General features: G+C 28.9%; 2 protein-coding genes across 4 annotated transcripts; one reads left to right on the top strand and one right to left on the bottom strand.

Moving 5' to 3' along the window:
- The first annotated feature begins 9,928 nt into the window (after positions 1 to 9,928).
- Positions 9,929 to 11,605, top strand: LOC137822034 (uncharacterized). Its single transcript, XM_068626919.2, has one exon. The coding sequence runs from the start codon at positions 10,365 to 10,367 to the stop codon at positions 11,259 to 11,261; it is 897 nt and encodes a 298-aa protein (XP_068483020.1). The 5' UTR covers positions 9,929 to 10,364; the 3' UTR covers positions 11,262 to 11,605.
- Positions 11,606 to 17,853: 6,248 nt separating this feature from the next.
- On the bottom strand, positions 17,854 to 20,545 carry LOC137822033 (uncharacterized). 3 transcript variants are annotated; one of them, XR_011082914.2, is made up of 6 exons: positions 20,150 to 20,545; positions 19,842 to 19,971; positions 18,702 to 18,789; positions 18,515 to 18,576; positions 18,253 to 18,307; positions 17,854 to 18,060 (listed from the first exon to the last, which is right to left on the bottom strand). XR_011082914.2 is itself a non-coding variant. In XM_068626918.2 (6 exons), the coding sequence occupies exons 1-6, from the start codon at positions 20,513 to 20,515 to the stop codon at positions 18,026 to 18,028; spliced, it is 726 nt and encodes a 241-aa protein (XP_068483019.1). In that variant the 5' UTR covers positions 20,516 to 20,545; the 3' UTR covers positions 17,854 to 18,025. The 3 variants fall into 3 exon arrangements, 1 of the variants encoding a protein (XP_068483019.1); XM_068626918.2 differs by having other exon boundaries at positions 18,515 to 18,566; XR_016515834.1 differs by lacking the exon at positions 18,702 to 18,789 and having other exon boundaries at positions 18,515 to 18,566.
- Positions 20,546 to 22,451: the final 1,906 nt, after the last annotated feature.

Genomic DNA, 22,451 nt, shown 5'->3' with positions numbered 1-22,451 from the left:
ATATACACTATAAAAGGGAATGTAATGCCTTGTCCCTTTTGTTTCCAAGACATCCAAATCCAATCATTTGAACAAGCAATGTGTATTTGGCAGCCCTTTAGGAACCCTTATGACTCTCAGAAAAGTCTTCTTTTGACGGCTTTTCTTCAAAGTTGAAATAGCATTCATGCTTGACTTTGCATTTATTACATATATATATATATGTATATATATATCTAACATTAATACTACTCACTACTAGTCTACACGTTTTGGCTATGACTTTATTTTAATTTCTTAAATACCTTTACCAATATCTTTAATAAACACAAAACCCTATATTAATTTCCTCGTCACAATCTTGTTATGGAGACTTTATTTTTCTTGTCTGAATTCACCAATATAGCTAAAAAAATTAACAAAATTTGTGGAAAATATATTTTCATCACTTATTTTTTTAATTGATTGTGATAACTTGGTGAAGGGGGTCTAATTAAAGTGCATGAAAGCGTTTTTATAACCATCTTTTGTTGAAAGCAACTACTCAATCAACTACGATCAAGTAATAAGGAAGATAAACTCTTATGCGTGATATGTGATGTTGAAATCGTGCTTATTTTTCATAAATGTTCAATAGGTCCTCTTGTTTAAACATGATTAGTTGTATTTTCAAAAAAAAAAATATTAGACCCTTAAACAAAACTAATATTTTTTTATTGAATAAAGAATGAATAAAAAAAATACACGTTATATTATTTTTTATCGAATGAAACAAACTAATTTAATGATGTGATCGACCCTTTTTAATTGTAAAACTGTTCAAGTGTAATTATACATAAGTTACTTGCATCAAATTTTTATAAAATAAATACTATCAAAACATATAATAAAATTATATGCCTACCAATATATAAATATAATTGATTTTTTTATTCATTGCTTCTATTTTTCATTTAAAAAATACACATTATATTAATTTTTATATAGTTTTCTGTAAAGTCTTACATAATTCAAGAGTATTATTGGACAATCCGATGAGATAGAAAGTGAGAATATATATAATCAATTAAATAAAGTTTGTTTTACAATATAAATAGTAAAAAAATTACTCTACAACTGTTTTCAAAAATAAAATAATAATTTATTTAAGTATAAATAGGTGTGAAGGTTAAATTTTTTAATAAATTTATATATTATGAAATGGACTTTAAGCCGAACTCAAGGGTTGAGGTTTGCACCCACTTGTCGAGACTAACAAATACTCGCTAGGATAGACTCGAAATGGTTCTAATACCATATTACGAAATGGACTTTAAGCCTAACTCAACTCCATAAAACCGGCTCATAGGATTGAGGTTTGCACCTACTTATATACAATGAAAGGCTCTAATGATCTCCAACATTATAAATAAATTAAAAATTAATTAAATAAGATAAAAACCAATTCAATACTTTAAATAATAATATTCTGATACGTTCAATAATGTGATATCTGAAAATGTTTGATGTTTCTATGTCCAATAATCATTTATATACATTTTCCTTTTTTAGACATTTTTAAATATAAAGACGAAACTCTAAATTTCAAAACGGATTATACACTTCAAATGCTATATCTGATACTATATTTCATAGACTTGAAATTGAAATAAATAAGTTTTGAGATACTTTTTATATTTATATAATAAGAAACTTCGGTTCAACAGTAAAAAAACAAAAATTCAATTTCCTTATTTATACTATATAGGACTTTAACGTTTATATATATAATTTCATAAGAAACTTCAGTTGAACAATAATTTTGAAGATAAAATTACTGAATCGTCTAAGAGGAATTTTGATCTACATTAGGTTAAGAACCACCTAATTAGGTAGGACTTACTGATTTAGGCTTCTAGATGATCCATTTACTTAGAAAAGGAGAGTCATTAGAAATCAGTAACTGCCCTGCATAAAAAATAGTGATAAATGTTTTTTGAAGGTCTTATACTCCTTCAGTCAAAGTAGCACCTTCCAACAAGTAGATTCTGAAGGATGATTTGTGGGGCCATATATACATAGGAACACTTTAGAAAGGACATGGTCATCTGCAATTTGCTGAAACGGTCCTATTTTCTTTCATGCGTGAAATGGAAAAACAAAAACATCCCATGTTTGGTACTTCTGTACAAATCCTACCCTATGAACATGGTAATTAAATTAAATTTAGTTGTGATATAGATATGTGTGGCATCCTAATTTCTAACCAACCTCGTATTTATATTTTACCTTATTGAAGTTTTCAATGAATAGAACTAATCAACATTTAATCACATGTGAAATGAACACAAGTACTGCTACCTTCCAAAAACTTTAATTTGACTTTAACTCTCGGTCCAAAGGATGAATGTCAATGAAATTGTTACTTAATTAAAATCATTATGAAATTGTCGCAGAGTTCAACCCTGTTTTTAATAACAAAGAAACTTCATTAGAGTACGTAAATGAATATGATGGAGCAAACAATAATCTTAATTAAATTACATATGGATGTTAACAATTGTGTTTGGGTACTTCAAAAGGCTGCGTGTGGTTACAAACACGTGGCTTTCACTGAATTCTGATCTCTTCTATAAACTTTTCCGTATATTTTAAACAAATTTTAATTGACGAGGCACACTAAAAACGTATCACTTTTTTCTTTCTCTACATTAGCGTATGTTTATTTTCATGTTTGACTAAACTACTGAAAATGAACAAAATCACAATGAGTTTTACGGGTAATTATGAAGGTATTTCTTTTTATATCTTATAAAGAAAAACCTGTCATTGCTTTTTATTTTGGAAAAAGTATTATTTCAGAATGCAAAACAATGAAACAATTTTATGAATATATAAAAATTGATCTTAATAATAATTATTATTATTAATACTTAAGAAACGTTCCTTTGTTTTATTTTATTGTAATGGCTTTTAGAAAAAAGTTGTCAAAAAAACAAAAACAGACCTTTAGAAAGAGTTTATTAAAAAAAATCTGTAATATCAAATGACAGCTTCTTCCTGCACCTCCATGGCTTCTTCCAGCACCCCATACTAAAAACATATTTACTAGTGTACCCTTATGTAAAAAAACATTAAAAAAATAAAATATAAGTTTAACAGCGCCGCACACCTCCATCCATCTTCCACCTCCTTTGACCTTTGACCTTTCTCCTTCTCTCAAATTCTCATCCTCTCAAAGTTCTCCATCTCTCAAAGGCTTCAATTCCTTCTAAAGTTCTTCTTTTTCACTGTCATCTTCATTTACAGCATTTATAGGTTAGTAATTTCATTGATTTTAATTTTGAAGTGAAATGTAGCAGAAGACATAGTGTAGTCTGATAACCATTCACACAGATAGGTACCGGATTATGTAATCCGGTGGGTTTTAAGTTAGGTTATGGATTACATAATCTGGTTGGTTTCTAGTTAGGTTTCGAATTATGTAATCCGGTGGATTTCTAGTTAGGTTTCGAATTATGGAATCTCATAAGAGTTAGGTTTTCAACCAATTTCAGATTATATAATCCGGTAAAGTTTAGTATTTAATAAGTTTTGAATTACGTAATCCGGTATTAGCAGTATTTTAGTTAGGATTTCGGATTATGTAGTCCGTAGGTTTATCCAATTAAGTTTCGCATTGTGCGATTCGAAAGTTGTATTTTTTATTTTACATCATGACGATATTTTTTACTGAGGGATAATTTTGATATTTTAAAAGTTTATGGAGGTGCCCGAAGAAATCCTAGAGGTGCAGGAAGAATCTGTCATATCAAATTTAAAGCAGTGTACGAGTTTGAGTAAAGTCAGATAGTGGCCGAATATGTACCAAGCCCGGAACTTTTCATTTGTACGGCCTGTTATGTCATAGCTATTTCTATCTGTATCTCCAATATTTACTTCTTACACCCCTTCCATTTTTAATTTCTTTTATCTAAATACCTTTGATCTCACACACCTCTCTCCCCTTCAAAATTTCAATTTTAATGCAATTCTATTACTATTATTTTCTCACAAACCCACCTAGTATGTGTAATATTAAAAATATTTTGTTCGATAATTTACTCATAATTATCATTGAAATACGTTAATATTGTATTTTATTGTAATCAAATTTAAGTGAACTTTAAATTTAATTTAATTTTATAAAAAATTGACATATATTATAATTTCTAAAATGTAAGATCTCACAAAGCCTATGACAGTAATAAGATCAATTTCTCATGAAAATGAAAATTGTGCAGCTCATTTAATTATTTGTATTTTTTTTGTCTATACACACCCCATGGTATGAATATAGTAAATTATTATAGGTGACCTTGTCTTAAAATATTTTGAAAAAAAAAATTTGTTCGATAATTTACTCATAATTATCATTGAAATACGCCAATATTGTATTTTATTGTAACCGACTTATATAACTACTTAATGATAAAAAAAAAACTTAATTACATTTTTTATGCCGCAAGTATAGCAATGATGTGATTTTAATACTCTTTAATTTTCACTTGCACAATTGTGTTAATTGATTAAGTTTTTCAAAATCAATAAACACTCATAAATATCACTCAAATAAACTTAATACTGATATATATATAATATTAATTAACCAAGCTAAAGCTTAAGCAACCTCTAACTTATATTTTCATATAATTTATTTTTATTTAACTTTTATTATAACAATGTCACATTTCAATGTTACTTGATTACCACAAATCAATATTATTTATAAGATTACGTCAAAATCATATTGTCTGGTCTTTATTTTTTCTTGTCTTCCTTTTCTTTTTCTCCGTATAGTTTTGTTGCTTCCATATAATCTCACCATTTTCTCTCAAACTTTTTTTTCCTCTTGTCTTCATTGCATCTGCATCATTAGAACGCAAATCTAGTGTACTTATTTCTCTCATCTTGATTACCTTGTGCTTAAAAGACAAAAAATCAATATCAATACCAGACTCTAACTCACTATAAAACTATCCAATTAAATTGGTAACCAAAAATACCAACGAGGCGACATATTTGCGTTAAGATAAAGAAATAATAGTTTTTAAAAATTTGTCGCTATTGCCATAGCTTCTAGTAGAACATTTTTACTTTTGGAGGTAGTCATATCAAGCCAAATCCTCCCTAACAATTTGTATTAATGAAATTTTTTATTTAAAATAAATATTAACATTTTAATTTTATTAATTTTGAAAAAATTTCTAACTTTTTGTGTGCATTTTCATTGAGAGATATTTTATTATTATTTTTTCTGTTGCAAATATTAATATTTATTATCGTTGTATTTTGGTACTGGTTGTCAAAATATCAAAACTCTTTGTATTAATTCAACGATTTTATTTGGAGATGTACATTGTGAAAAGATTGTGAAATACCTTTTTTCCTATGCCTTTTCCTCAATGAAATCGAGAGATGAAAAATAGGCGAAAAATAACATATTTATAGTGATCACTAAATTAGTTGCTATTTATAAAAAATTTAGTGAAAATTAATCATAGAATTTCAAATAACTTATTTAAAGAATGGTTCACACCTAATAAACAAGAAGCAAGTGTATTATTGAAAAAAAAAAAATCAAAGTTATGGAGTCAATACAAAATATTATCGTTCAAGATCACCACAAAAATCATTTTATGTTCTCTTTGTTTTTTCAATAAGGAGAACTCAGAATATGTAGAAGTAAAAAAAATATAGAAAATCAATGTATAAAAATCCAAAAAATGATATAATTTTTTTAAAACTTTCTCAATGAAGGTGAACTTTAGGAAAAGTAGGATTACAGGAATAAGTGTATCAAACATTAAAATTCAAAGATATTATGCAATCCTAAATTGTAATAAAATGGAAGTACCCTTTAAGTATTTTGGGGTTCTAGTGGGTGATAATCATAGAAAAAAGTTTTCTAGAATGACATGATCTTAAAAATCAAAAGTAAACTTACCACATGGAAAGGAAATCACCTATCCTTTGCAGAAATAATGAGTGGTTTTGGCTAGGAGATATCTCAAATTCTTACATTGTTCAATTTGCCTATAAATTTCTTTTTCCCTAAAATGTGTTGCAACCACTTTTTCTCAATTTTTAACTTTGCTTCTTTTCTTTTTTTGGAGTTTAAAAGCTTTCTCCTCAGCACATTTTTTTGCCTACCATGTCCTAGCTGGGAAAATTGCAACATATGACAACCTAATATATAGATGTATTCATTCTGGAATAGGGATGTGTGGGTCTGAGCTTGGGACGGTTAATCATCTTTTCTTTTCATGCAAAGTGGCATCTAAAGTGTGGTATATGTTTGATGCTTGGGATGATAGGACTTTTGTACATTGTGATAATGTTATACAACATTTTGAACAATTTGAGATTATGGACCTAAACTGCTTAGGTAATAGTATCTAGAAATGTATGTAGATAGCCATTATTTGGGGAATTTGGAATCATAGAAATAGAACAACTTTTAATAATGCAGCGGTAGACCCGATTGAAATATTTATTGTGACTCAAGTAAAGACGTGGGCATGGGTAAGTTATAAATTTCCAAAATCAAGTTTCTGTTACTCTGACCGGTGTATTAATGTATATGCATGCTTAAAATCATTACACTGATAACTTCCTTCTCTTGTTACATATATGTTCTGATTCTGTTTTGGATGAGAGGACACATTCTTAGGTATAACCAAATTCATTGTTGCTACTTGGAAGGTTGTCGTAGGCGTGGTTTTCGCAGCAAAGAAGAATCATGCTTGTTTTGAAGTTATCATGCTTTATATGATGATTATGGTTTAAACTTGTTCCCTATTTTTTGAAAGATATGTTATGTTGTATATGGGCAAAATTGTTTTTGATTGTGGATTATGTATGTCTTAATTACAAAATCTAGTTATGAGTTGACTATTGTATTTTTTAGCACCTTCATGTCTTTTAAATTGAGATTTTTTCTACATGAGTTAGAGTATCCCTAATACTCCCATTTATATTATTTTTATTGTTGATTAAAAAAAAACCTAACACGCAAAGAAAGTGTTAAAATTCAGCTGATTATCACACAAATCATAATTAATTAAATAATTGCTATTAAAATAAGAGATAAGATAATTTTAATTTTGACAATTTATTTTAATATATTTTAATTATGAAATGTTTTTTATTATAATTTTATAATAATTTATTATTTTAATTTAATTTTGATTTTAACTTGAATTACATTTTTAAATGTTATTTTTATATACTAATATATATATTTTTAAAATTTAAGTTTTAAAATTATTTTCTAAATATACTAATATATCAAATCAATCAAATCATTTACGAACTTTCCTCAACTTTCTATTAATTCATCTACTCTTTCACTATCTTTCTCTTTCTCAAAACAAATTTTTTTTTCATTTTTTTTTCCTTTTTATTTTTTCAAATCCAATTCCTAATTCAAACACATTCTTTATTATTGGATGATGATTCCGATTTTAACTTAAGTTTTATTGTTATTAAAAAAATTGTAATGTAATTATTCCACGCATCTATTTAATATTATTTTAGTGTTATCGTTTTCTTTTTATGCTTAATATTTTGCTTATTGATTAATCACCCATTTGCATAATTGTTACCTATGAATGTCATTGACTTTTTTTTTTTGCACTAAGAATTTGGAAGGAACTTCTAATAAACTCATATCGAGGATGAAATGAAGATAACCTTGTTTTTAATCTTTGTTTGATTCAAATAGTTTGATTTATCTTACTATATGATTAGGAGAGGAATAAGTAATTTAGGCTCTTCCACATTATGAATCATGAATAAGAATATTTTAGTAGACTATGATGATGTGTATTTATAGACATCAAAAACTCTTTTAGTAAAATCAAGCGTTTATTTTTTAATAACATATCATTTTTACTATCAATTGTTTCTCAAAAATTTCCTTTGAACTTTTATCTACTCTTATATTGTTTTTTATATTATAGATTTATATTTCAAAATACTTTCCTCTAAATTATCATTATCATTTCCATTTATCAATTATTAATTTTACACAAAAAGCCTAAAATAATCAAGTCCTGATGATAATGATTTTTTATTATTTATTGAAAATATTCCATATTGGCAACATTATAACACAAACTTCACGTTATTAAAATAAGAAAAGGTAGCTACTTTAGACAAGTCACGTGTTTTGAGAAGTAAATAGATAATAAAAAGGCCATTTCGTATTGGGCGATGATACGTAAATACTAGTGTTTTTACCATAATTTCATAATACACTAGTATATCATGGTATTTTTTTTATTTAAAAACATAAAATAATTTGAGATAAATTAACAATAAAAAATAAATAAAAATTATTATTTTAATAGATATTCAAATAGTATAGAAAAATTGAAAATTACACGTATAACATATTTTTTTCGTATTTTAAACAATTCCTTTTTCTCCTTTTTCTTCTGGCTCCCATGGTAACGATTGTTCATGAAATCTGCATGTTTTTTTTCATCTTTCCCCACCTTTCCCTAAACTAAGCCAACAAATTCTTCTCATTTCTTTCATCTTCTTTCTTTTTAGGATATTGACTTGGCTCATAATTTACAATTTGAATTAGTTGAGCGTTATGGATTTAAATAAGCCAATATATTAGGATTGAACCCATCGAATAATAATAATTTAAAATTATTACACTGGATTCGGTTTGTTGTTTTATCAAAATAGGCTATTCAACCACATAAACTTTAGAAAACAAGTACAATAGATTTCTAGATGAGAAAATGTTATAATTAAGATTGGTATTATATAATTATTATTTGATAAAAGGGTAATATCTTATGATTTAACAAGCAATGATTAGGACAGTGGTGGATTCATAATCATATTTTTCAAATACTAAAAGTAAGTGTCACGTTGATCGAGTTCGTGATACTCCCCATGCTATCCATTTCGGTTGCCGGTGTTCTATTCTATTCCTCGCGCCGTTGAAATGGATAAATAATTTATATTCTTTATTTCTTTATTTCATGGTCAAATTATACTTTCCTGCCATATTAATCTTGCAAATTAAAATTTACAAGCTCAATTTTAGATCTATGACAAAACTGATAGATATTTTATGTTCATTTTAAATAAAAAAAAGTAAGATAATTTTGGTTGAACATTTTAAATTTAGAGAAATCTTTTTAAAATGCATAAATTATAAACCGATGTGAAAATATATATGAAATAAATAAAAGAGTGGTTTTGGAACAGGTAGGAGCAGAAGGTGTTGAGGACTACACTATGATGGTGGCTTGATTTGTACTTGTGATTTGTGAAGTTGAATATTGAAGAAGGTGGAAGCACATGTGGTGTGTGTATAAGTAATTTTGTTGATACATGGAGGCATTGTAGGATTGGGATATTGAGTTAGAGGAAGTGGAAATTGATTTAATGAATTAATGATAGTAAAAGTTGAGCGAAAGAAAAAGAGTTAGAGACGTGGAAGGCAGTGATATCCTGGGGTATGAATACGTATGATAGCATCTTTCGTGAAAGCAACGTTAAACCCCCACGTGCCTCGAATGTTCTCTTTGGATCGAATCTCCAATCCTACGATTGCAACCTTTAGCTGCACCGTGCTCTCTTTATGTTCCTTTCATGTAACATCAATTCCTTTCCAACTTATTTCTATTTTAATTCCATATACCATCTATCAACCATCAATTATTGCAAACCTCTTCTCTCCAATTATATCTCCACTATCATCTATCTATGCATACCATACGCCTAATATCAACTATCAAATTCAATGTAGTCAAGGCTATAAGGGTCAAATAAACAAAACAACAATGCAAACCAAAGGATGCAAATGCTGCCACGTATCCCCGTTAACCACGTGCTGCTGCTTTCCATACCCTTCCTTATGTCAATATATATACATATAAACCTTAATTGATAGTTCTAAGCTTGGGTTTGAATGAAGAAAAGGTAAGAAGGTGTGTGTATGTATATATGATGTGATGAAGATGGAGATGCATGATGGATGATGGATGATTTGGGCACGCGGCTAGTTAAAGAATGAGTGGGGAAGCAAGTGTTTGACTTATCAACCTCAATCACTCTCAGAAAGTAACCCGAATGAAGAAAAATCCAATGTCGAAGGAGACACGCCCCATCCGCCTATGAAACAGCACAGCATAACATGAAAATTAACATCAACATCACAGACTTACACACACACAGGCACACAAACACATGCACACCCTTCCTTAATTTTAACGATTCCCCAACCGCCCACGTTCCTCCCAACGCTTCCCTCACACATATATCATTCACACACCAACAAATCCCTCTCCAATCTCACTCTCACCCACCCACCCTTATATCACACCTCTCCCAAATAAATGTTCCCGCATACCCTTATTAGTGCTTCTGCCCTTCAACAAATGTTGCATCATCATCACTTTCCAACCCCAATGGAACAACGTTCGAGGTGGAAACCCAACATTGAGGTGGCGCCCAATTGCCCTCGTTGCGCTTCCACCAACACCAAATTCTGTTACTACAACAACTACAGCTTGTCGCAGCCCCGCTATTTCTGCAAAGCCTGCAGACGCTACTGGACCAAAGGAGGCTCTCTCCGCAACGTCCCCGTTGGCGGCGGCTGTCGCAAGAACCGCCGCGGAAAGTCCTCCTCGCGCCTCCACCAAACCCAACGCTCTTTCACCTCCGCTTCCGATGACACCGACTCTTCACTTGACGATGCCCATCCAAACAACAACGCCTCTCGTGAAATAGACATGGCCCTTGTGTTCGCCAAATTCTTGAACCCAAAACAAAACGTTGGTGAGGATAACAGCGGCTCCTCTTCTTCCAACAATTACTTAACACCGAGCGCTCAAACCGAGAGTGATACTGCAGTTGCTCACTCGCCGAACAAGGGTTTGCCGGATCCTGTCATTGTAGATTCTGACTCCGATGCAGTGGTGGCAATTGAGAATTTTGGAAGGGAGGAATTGAGTTTGGGTGAGATTGATGATTTGGAGAGGCTTCTGGGTGTGTGTGGGGATGAAGATGGTCTTTGGTGTGATGCTACCCTGTCCTCTTCCGTTTCTTGGGAACCACCCGTGAAGGAAATGCAGTTGCAGGAATTGGAATACTCGATGCCGTTGAATGAAAGCGAGGAGCAATTATTGCCCATCACTTATGCATCTACCGTGAATTCAATGAGTGACACCTGCTGGAGCACTTGGGGTTCCTTTGATCTTTCAACCATGGAAGTGTTCTCATCAAGTCCTTGATGAATCCGAGATCTGATTTTACATAAACTTTTTATTCATAATTAAGATCTGGTCCTCTTCTTATTATTTGAAAAGAAGAGAAAAAACAGAGAGAGTTAATTAATTACGATACGTACCTTAATTACATGTGTTCCTATTAATGAAGGTAATTATAAAAAGGTAGAATGTTATAGAAATTGTTTGTGTTTAGTGGATGTAGAATAAAGCTGTATTCGGATGCGTGGAAATGCAGTTCAGATAGCTATACCCTTTGGATCTGGAATTGAGTTCACACAGCCAATCTGAACCTTTTGGAATACGAATGAATGATATATAGATACTATAGAGTTGAATTTTATATACAATCTTAAGTCTTCGTATCGTACGTTTTGTATACTTCTAGCCGTTGATTTCAGTCAAAATTTTAGTAACAGCTCAATCCTATGAAAAATGTGGATAAAATTTTACTACTTTGGTCTCCAAAGCTATTATGTACAGATACGAAATGAGTATCAAATCTAAAAGTATTCAACACGACAATATATTAATTCTTAAAAATATAAAGTATGTTTAGAATACTTATACTTAAGAATTGTAAATTATCGTTGAAGTTAATGAGTAACGCGTAACAACTGTTTCAATGGTTTTTTAGACGAACAACAACAATTTTAGTCGTTTCTTTTAGACAACAAATGTGAATGCATGTTTTGGGATTCAAAGTGATGGATTTTGTTTTTGGCAGAGCCATGTACATAACCAGAATAAGAGTAATGCTTAGAGAGCCATGTACATAACCATAACCAGAACTAGAATAAGAGTAATGCTTAGAGGTAGTTATTTTGACTTACAATGGAGGAAAACCACTACCTCCCAAGAACATAGTTATTTTTTAACTGTATAAAGAAGGTCCACAACCCAAATAAATTAACTACACAAATATATTTTCTTTTAAACTATCACTACAAGAAAATCATCAAATAAAAACTAATTTTTAGAGACTAAAATAATTAATTACAATAATAACTAAATTAGAGACTATTTTAGAAACTAAAAAAAAATGTTTTTAAATTAGTTTCTATTATTGTTGAATAATTTTTAAATTGGTATCTAATTAGTTACCAATGTTTTAACTACCAATTATTTAAATTCTAAATTTGGTAGCAAAAACATTGGTTGCTAATTAGATACCAATTTAAAAACCATTTAACAATAATAGAAACTAATTTATAAACAAAAAATTTATTTAATTTCTAAAATGGTCTCTAATTTAGTCACCCTAACAACTAATTATTTTTTGTAACTAAAATTGGTTTCTATTTCATGATTTTTTTTGTAGTATATAGATCATTTAGCTAGTTAGAAAAGATGTTTGTTAATAATGCAAGATATAATACATGACTAGGGAGGCGTGATTTTATGGTTCAGACTAAAGTACAAGACAACATGGATTAATACAAGTAGTAAAAAAAATATCTATAAGTGGATGATGATACTTTTGTGGAGTTTTCTGCTGCAAATTTTGGTGTTGTAGATCTCTATGCAGAATTGTTCATTTTAATTTAGTGCACAAAATTACACTTGAACATTCTTATTATGGATGGGCTAAGTGGAAGTAGTATTTCACGATGAAGTTTTTTTTAAGGTTTTAAATAAATTAGTGGACTTAATATGATTGAATATTGATATATATCTTTTGTAACATGTGATTTTTATACTCTAAAATACATATACGTTATATAATGTTGTGGGGTTGCTAAGCATGAATGAGATAATACTTCTTAGTAGCTAGTTTTTTTAGTAGTTAATTAGCTGAGCAAGGTTTTGAAGGAACAGTTTCAAGAGATGTTGATTTTCACTACAAGAAAATCATCAAATAGAAACCAATTTTTAGAGACCAAAATAATTAGTTGCAATAGTAACTAAATTAGAGACCATTTTAGAAACTAAACAAAAATTGATTTCTAAATTAGTTTCTATTATTGTTAAATAGTTTCTAAATTGGTATCTAATTAGCTACCAAGTTTTAACTACCAATTATTTAATTTCTAAATTTGGTAGCAAAAACCTTAGTTGCTAATTAGATACCAATTTAGTACCATTTAACAATAATAAACACTAATTTAGAAACCAAAAATTTATTTAGTCTCTAAAATGGTTTCTAATTTAGTCACTATAGTAACTAATTATTTTTTGTCTCTAAAATTGATTTTTATTTCATGATTTTCTTGCGGTGTTTGTTACGGGACACAAAATTATGTAGTTTATCTTTGATATTGTAAGTTGAGTTAGAGATCTTATTTGATAGACAATTTTTTTTAACAGTGTTAGAACACCCCTAACATCCCTCAAATGTTATTATTTATTTATTATCAATAAAAAAAATAACTTTATATCATCTCAAATGATTGTTTTTATATTCTTCGTCTCCCTTTAAAAGTCAGATTTTTGTAACTATCTCCTCTTTCATCCACCAACAAATATAGATATGGAGATGGGGTTCATTAATTTCACACTTTTTCTTCAATGTAATTGTTGGTTCTCAATAATATGTCTCGAGTTAATATGAAGTTGCTTATTTCTACAACTTTGCATACCTTATGCTAAGTTTTCATAATACAATATTTAACTTAATAAAAAAATATAATAAGTGTGGCTTCCGATACATGATATATAATATAGGGAGAAAGAGGGGAGGGTGAAGTGCTCTTGTTCCACTCTACGTTTTGAGTTTATTTGATATATTTTAAAGTGATTATTTTTTATTGTGGAACGTAGAAATCAATTGTATGAAATTATTTTAACTTAATTTGTAATCCCAATATACATATAATACTTAGAAAGGTCTATCTGAAAAAGTCTAAGATAGTGGATTTTTTATCTTGTTAGTCCCACTACCTGCATTCACATCTAAAAGAACTTGTTGAAATTAAGCATCCTTAGAGAAATCGATCATGTCTTAGATTTTGATTTGAGCCTGACATGAACATTTCATTATTACGATAATCTAGGTGTGGTACACTAGTAGCATCTAGCTACCATTAGGTATAATTGGATGGTAATGATGGGAAAATGTTGTGCTGGGTTAGAATTTATAATGAATTAATTATGGTACATTTGCATTTAATAAAGTAAAAGATAATAGGAAACTTACTTTGCTTGCTTCTATCCTTTTCTATCCTATATAGCCAAATTTACTATGGAATCACCTTATTCTTTACTATCAATTATGTGTTCGTTTTATTTGTAGTTTTTTTGCAGTTACAATACACCTACTATTGTTATTTTAATCTGATGTAAACAAAAATCTGTATATTTGTTATTTAAAATTTAAATATATATATTTTTTTTTTGAAGGCTGGACTTAATAAAAAATTATTATATTAAAGGGGACAGTAATGTAGGTGTGATAAACTAGTATCAAGATTAAAAAGTAAATTATATAAATAGATAATGCGAACTCACATCAGAGTTTTTATTGTATTAAGATTTGAGATAAAGGATCCTCTTGCACAATTTTGTTTTTTATTCTGGCTGAAGGCTTAATGGAACTAGCTACCTAGACTTAATTCTTTGTTTGGATGAAATCATGATAGAGTAAAAAAAAAAAAAAAAAAATGTGAGAAAATAAGATGATTTGGATTAAAAAAAGAGAATAGAAAATGAAAGAAATTTATTAATGATTTATAGAAATAATAAATTTAAAATGATTATAAATAATTTAATATAAAAAAATTAGAAATATAAATTAGAATTAAAATAAATTGAAAATCAATAAATAATAATAAAAAAATATATTAACAATTAGAATTTAAATTATTATTTTATTTATTATTTTAATTATTCATTTTATTATAATATAAAAATATATATTAAGCATTATACATATACTTATTTTAAAACATAATTTGTATATATAATCGGTATATATAGTTAATTTTTATAAGAAAACATTTTCTTCATAAATTTCTTTAAAACAGAAAAGAATGGGAGGATAGGTGGGTGGGAGAATCATCACTAATGTATGCAGAAACAGAACAAAAGAATCTAAAGATAGAAGAATAAAGATAGAAGAATTTGGGAGGTGAGAAGAAAATGGATGGGAGTAATGTCTAGAGTGGAGGAGTGAGTGATTTGAGAGTCGCTCCCCATACTTGTAGGCGTTTGAGCTTCTGTTCGAATGCTTGCCAGGAAAACAAATCGAGTGGAGAATTCTTACAACATATAACTAGAATCACAGGACATTAGAAAGAATGGAAATAGAATGACAGTGAGACAAAAGCATAATCTGTAAAGTCTGCGTAAAAGAAATTGGAAATTTGTTTTTGGATGTTTACTATTCACACGGATGGATTTGGAACAATCATTCTTGTTTGGATCATTAATTTGTGATGAAAAAGTACGAGAAGAGGAAAAAATCTAAAAAAAACTTTTTTCACTCCTTTGACATGAATCGCAGAAAAATGAAGTAACACCAAATTTTATATAACTAAATGACGTAATTATCCTATAAAAAATTATAAAATAATTAATTATATTATAAAATATAAATATTAAGTATTTATAATAAAAATAAATGTTATATATATTTATAAAATTTTAAAATTAATAATATTATTATTAATTAAAATAATGATAATAAATATAAATTAAAAAATATATAAAAATAATTTTATTTGAATCAAATATTTAAAAATATAATTAATAATAATAAAAATAAATATAATTATTTACATAAAAATTAAATTATATAATAGTAATAATAATATTATTATTATAAAAAATATATAAATAAATTAATTTTGTTTTATTATTATTATTATTCAAATATTTTTTAAAATAAGGATAAATTTGTAAATTTATATTTTATACCTCTTAAAAAATTAAAAAAAAAATCACAACTATCACATCATTCAAAAATTTCAATAAACTTTTTTCATAAATTCATTTTAAAATACACAAATCTAAACAACCTTATTTTTCTCACAAATCACTTCAAATTCACTTTCTCAAACTCTCTCATTAATCCAAAGATACTCGAAGAGAAATTTCAGAGTTGTATGAGATGTATTGAAAGGTGAAAGCCTTAGCCTTACCCTCTGCACAAGCCTTTGCATAAGGGTGCTCTTAAATAGAGTGGCAACAAAAAGATAATTTTAGGAGTGTGGGAATAAGGTTAGCAAAATCATGTATGTGTTTTATGTGGTCTGTGAGAGGAAACAACTAGTCACATCTTTTTCTCCTGTGTTGTAGTTGGGAAAGTCTAGAATATGTGTAGTAGGTGGCTAGGGGAAACTACTGCTCATCATAACCAAGCTATAATCATATCCAACAGTTCTGCACCTTGGAATTAAATGGGAAAGGTGATAGGATTTGGAAGATTATATGGATAGGCATGGCTTGGAGTATTTGGAAGCGAAGAATAGAATCATCTTTAGAAATGTAGTGGCAGAGGAGGAGGTATTCACTATGGAAGCAAGCAGTATATTTGTGTAAAAGTTTGTGCAGAAAATTGCTATAGGAGGTACATAAGATTGGTATGAAGAAGACCCTCAGGGTGGAAATGAAACCTGTATCTGCAGTAAATTTTAGTGCAGAATCACAAAAGGCAATGGTGACAATATGAAGGAATCATACAGGTACTGTAGTTTAGGAAAGAAAAGCAACAAATGGTCTGGGAAATAACTGCCAGATATACTGAATACCAAGTTGCGAATGAAGGGTCTTAATGGATATCAAAGAAATATAAAATGTAATCAAAACAAATGAGGTTTATGTTGTGTATAAACTCTTGAGACATCTAAAAATGCACAAACTCAAACCTATAAAGTCAATGAAATTAAGAGCATGGAAGATGAAATTGATGTTTTAGCCTGGGAGACTTTGCACACTAAAAGTTGTTTTAATATTTCTAAAGTTTGTGCATCTATCATTCTTCAGAATTTCTAAAATGGTTGATAGAAAATCGATTTAACTGCAGAGTACTTTTCCATGGTGTGGAGGACAAGAAAGTAGAAAGATTGAGTTAGAGAAGTAAAAAATGATTTGTAAATCGAAATAGTTGGAGACTATAGATAAAAGACATACGCTATTTTAACTAGATAACTACTAAAAAAATATCTTTAAAGATTGATGGAAGTATATATATAAAGGATCTTGTTGCTATCAAGTGAGGTCCACTGCAATATAGTTTTTGAACAATTTGGTTTAGGTTTTGATAAGGAGTTTCACTCTATTTAATGATGGTCCAAATATTAATGTTATATTTTGGTTTTGGATGACACTTGAGGATGTATATAAGTTTGGAATCCTCATACGCATTATTTCTTTGCTTATAAAAACCATACAATATTTTAAGTAAAAATGGAATTTAACATATAAAAGGTTTATGACATTAATTTATAAATTTATATGAAACTCTTTTCATTTATTAAGTTTTTAAATACCGTAAAGTTACAAGGTCGGGTGAATGTTAAAATATTCATGCTTGAACAAATTTCTATAATTTTTTTTAGTTGTAGTCTCAAATCTTTGAATTTTTTTATCTGAAGTGAGAGATGCTTCTTAAGAGTAAAGATGAATAATTATAGGTGTTATTAGAAAATCAACAGAGATATTGATAAAAACACAGATATAATAAATTATAAATTTCTTAAAATTTAACATTATGTAGGACTATAATTGCACTTTATCCATTAAAAATACATATTATTCATGTATAAATAGAAGCACATTTTAATTGTTAAAAAACATGTGATGGACTTCCCCGATCCCTCATGCTTGTGCCATCAATCATCTTGAAAAGCAGGATAGTTAAGTAAGACTGCAAAACACCAAATTGAAATTGAATTTTGTTAGAATTATATCATACCATACCAACTTATATAAATATTTATTGCAAATATAAATTAAAAATAAAGCGATAAATTGTTTTTGTTAAATTGGATATTATAATGTTAAATAGTGGATAAATAAAACAGAAGAAATAATTAAGAAAGGGATGGGATATATGTACCTGCAGCCATGGGTGGATAGCTGTCCAAAAACGTACTAATTGCTTTTAGGGCATTCTGCAGAGATTAATCGTTATTTTTATTTAACCTTATTTATCATTAAAATTAAATTGGGAATTCATTTATCAGTCTATTACATTATGTTAAAACATTATGACCAAAAAAATTAAAATAAGGTGAATTTAAATTTATAAATATAATAGAAAACCAGTAATTGTGTTGAAAAAGTAAATAAAAGGACAGAATACTGAATGAGGAAGATACCAGAGCTAGTTCACCCGGTTTTATTGGAAGTTCCTCCAAGCCTGTTATCTTGCTGCAAATAGCTACATACAATTATATCTGACTTTAATAAAAAAAAGTTAAAACTGCTTTAAAATGTTTAGGAATTGTGATTTTAATGATGAAGCATGGTTTCAATAAGAACAGAGAACAAATATCATGGATTTACCTAATAACCAATTTTCCGTCAACTTCTTTAAACCAAAAGAATCTGCATCCTTTTGAGAAGGGTAGTTTCTTTTTGTCGTTTCCCCACTCTACAAAGAATATTTATCAAGAAGTGTTCCCTTTTATTATAAAAAGTTAATATGAAAGTTTTAAAATGTAGATTACCACTCTACAGAAGAAATAAAGTTGGTAAAATTGTGTGTTTATTTAGCCCACCGGTGTTCATGATGAGCCCAATTTCCAATAGGAAGTGGGCTGCTTCTTCCTGCACCTCCATACCTTCTTGTGCCACCCCCATAAACTTTTCTTATTCCAAAAATACCCTTTTCAATATTCCGGATTACATAATCCAGAAGTCTTTTTCTAGATTCAGAATTAGCTTCCGGATTATGTAATCCAGAAGTCTTTTGTGATTAGCTTCTGGATTACATAATCCGAAAGTCTTTTCTATACATAAGCTTCCAGATTATGTAATCCGGAAGCCTTTTTTTCAGATGTGTTATTAGCTTCTGGATTACATAATCCGGAAGTCTTTTCTAAATATGAAATTAACTTCCGGATTATGTAATCTAGAATTTATCCTGATTACATAATCCATAGGCTTATTATTTCAAATCCAAGAGGGTGAAAAAAAAGGATAAAATGGTATTTTTATATTTAGTATGGGGTGACACAAGAAGGTATGGAAGTGTAGGAAGAAAGAGTCTAGGAAGTGATAAGATAGTGTTGGCCACACAAACCCAAAGTAGACAACTCTTCTTCACCTCCATAGTTTCTTCCTGGACCTCCATAATTTTTTCAACTCCAAAATTACCCTTAACTAAAAGTCTAGGATTTATTTTCTTGAAAATTCATAATATATTTTGAATTCTAAAAATTGGAAAATACATTACGAACTCTAGAATTCATAATACAATTTTGTATTTTAAATTTTAAAATTCAAAATATATAAATCTAAATAAATAATGTTAATAAAAAGGAAACAAAATAATCATTTCACATATTCTATGAAAATGTTCAATAATAAAAGATGGAGGTAGAGGAAGAAATTGCCCCCAAAAGTATTGGGATATTGTTAGAGATGTTGATTGAAAGTTGACCTAAAAGGAGAAAAATAATAGAGGGAAGTGAAGTGAGGTACCCAAGTGCCAAAATACAGTAGCCATAAGTTTGGCCTCTTTCACATCTTCCACGTTGATCTCTCCCACAGCAATTTTTATATTTGGACCCATCGCTTCCATCACGTTCTGCAAGAACTTTATCACATTCCCCTAAATCAAAAGAAATGGAGAGAGTAATTAACCAAATATATTGACACCATCGAACTTTTAAGCATTTTATATGCTTCAATATACTCATACTTATGCTTTAATCCACTCAGAAGTTATAATCCATTTTTGTTCCAATTTCAAATTGAGAATGAAAAGAAGAGAAAATGTTGAAACTAACCTGGCCTTTGTAAGGACTGTAGAAGAGGTAGTCCTGGTACTCACAATCATCCCAAATTAACTGCTTCAATTGTTCAATGTTTTTACCATTGAAGGCACGGTGGAAATCTTTCACAACGTTCTCTACATCTGATCGTGGCACCAACTCAGAACTTTCCCCAGCCCACACTTTCCATTTTTCACTTTGCTGTTTCCATGACTCTATTTTGGGCCTCTTTTCTCTCACTAATGTTAATGGAAACAACGCACCAGCACTCTTCTTGTTGCTGCTGCTTAATTGGGCACTGCATGGTAGTGCGTCAATGCTTTTAATTTTTGAGCTTATGCAAGCTCCTAATGTGGCAGACAATTGGGGCAGTGATGCCATGGCCTAGCAAAACCAATTTGGAAAAATTGAAACAAGTTTGCGGTTATTTTATTATTCTAGTTACTTGCCAATTGGTCTTTGCATCTAACTAGTGTCCATAGTTTCCCATTTAAGAAAGGAATCGATGCTATTCCAAGGCATGCTTTTTTGTTTTTTTTCAATTAATTAGTTCTAAATCTTAAGAACTCAATCCTACAAAACTGAATCACAAAAGTTACACTTATATTATAGAAGAAGGTGTGATATGAGTGGATTGGGATGATTAACCTAGTGATTTTGAAAAGTTGAGAGGCACAGTAAATGTATTGTGATACATGGACATAAGCGAATAAATGATTAGATGTATGGTAACATTTGTGATTGGAAGATATACATGTGAAAGAAGTTGGTAGGGCAAAATGAAAGGGCACATAAATTATTGATGTGGCATATAATGCAACGACAAGCAAGGGTCCCTCAATCATAAATAATAATCTCACATCACAAGAATGTTTGGTTTCTTATTTTTCATCCTTGATTTAATGAAGGTTTGCTTCTTCTCTACCTTCATTTCTGAGAAAGAAAAACCTACACTCAGTTAATTAGTTAAATGCTACAGAACAAAGGTTTCTGTATGCATGGCCCATCAGCAATGCATTGCGGGATATGTTACTATTCTATTATTCGTTTCTTGCTCATACGCACACTCATTGCTTGTTACCTGCACGCTTTCTACATCTATATAATTCAAAATAGAATCAAATTAAGCTTTAACTTGTTTTTTTTTTCCAAAGATAATATCTTCCTTAAACTTGTGGTATAATATTAATATAATATATTTTTTATTGAAATTGACACATGATATTTTGTGTTATATATATTAAATTAAATTTTAACTGCTTTTTATTTAACTTTTCCATGTTTTTCTTAATATTTCATGTCACTTTGAAAATTGCCAATCTTTCTTCACTTATTTTTTTTTAAATGACTAACAATTAAACTACATAATTATTAAAGTTAAACCTACATATTTAGTTTAATATATTAATTGAAATTAAATAAAATTATTAAATTACGATTTTATTTTTTTATAATTCATGCTGTTGTACTTTTATTTCATTGAAATTTTATTTAAATGATATGTAAGAGACTCAAATGAATTCTTACAATAAATATTAATTATTCTTTTTCTATTCATTAATCTTTGAAGAAAAATAACTCTCTCTCCCCCCTCTCTCTCTTTCTATATATATATATATATATATATATATATAATGTCGAATTAATTAAGAAAACGTTTAAGTTTATTTAAAAAAAGGTAATTTCAAACTTGATTTGATTGAAGGATGTGATATATATATATATATATATATATATATATATATATATATCATGAGCACATGTTAATTGTTGTTAAAGAAAACTTTATTGAATAATTGATTTGGATAAAAGTATAAAAAAATATTTTAATTAATATAAAATTCTAACTCGATTTAAATTTGCTTATCACAATCAATAATCAATTAGGTGCAGAACAACTAACAGATTGTAAACATTAATTTTACTGGATAATAGATCGTTTCAGCAAATAATTAATTATCCCAAACTGATTCCCGAAAACACTTGTTTTTGAAAATTTTAACATTTCTTATAATTAATTCATCACTATTAAATTTATTTTCTATAAGCAAGTGATCCAAGTAACAGAGGCAATTCCTTAAAAGTATCTTAATAATAATGTTATGTAAAACTTAGTCACTAATCTCTAGTTGTTGTGGTTAGGGAATCATGTGTCCCCACCTTTCAAATCCTAGCTTAACTTAACCCTATGCCCCCACATGATCCCTAAACAGATACCAACTTGTTTTCATCCTCAAATCACTCCACATCTCCTGTTAATCAAATATCATTTTCTGTCCCTCAATTTTTTCTCTCTTTGCTTTCTTCACATTCAAGT

This window comes from Phaseolus vulgaris, chromosome 9 (assembly GCF_051622355.1).
Source record: "Phaseolus vulgaris cultivar YP4 chromosome 9, ASM5162235v1, whole genome shotgun sequence".
In the NCBI taxonomy this organism is placed as follows: domain Eukaryota; kingdom Viridiplantae; phylum Streptophyta; class Magnoliopsida; order Fabales; family Fabaceae; genus Phaseolus; species Phaseolus vulgaris.
Note: the sequence above shows the minus strand (reverse complement) of the source record. Positions and strands in the feature narration are given on the sequence as shown.

Bases quoted from the DNA above. Each gene is read 5' to 3' on its own strand.
- LOC137822034 (XM_068626919.2), top strand. From the start codon at position 10,365: ATGTTCCCGCATACCCTTATTAGTGCTTCTGCCCTTCAACAAATGTTG.
- LOC137822033 (XM_068626918.2), bottom strand. From the start codon at position 20,515: ATGGCATCACTGCCCCAATTGTCTGCCACATTAGGAGCTTGCATAAGC. The intron at 19,972-20,149 runs GTTAGTTTCAAC...CTTTTGATTTAG, and splicing joins ACAGTCCTTACAAAGGCCAG to GGGAATGTGATAAAGTTCTT. The intron at 18,790-19,841 runs GTACCTCACTTC...TATTCTTTGTAG, and splicing joins TACTGTATTTTGGCACTTGG to AGTGGGGAAACGACAAAAAG.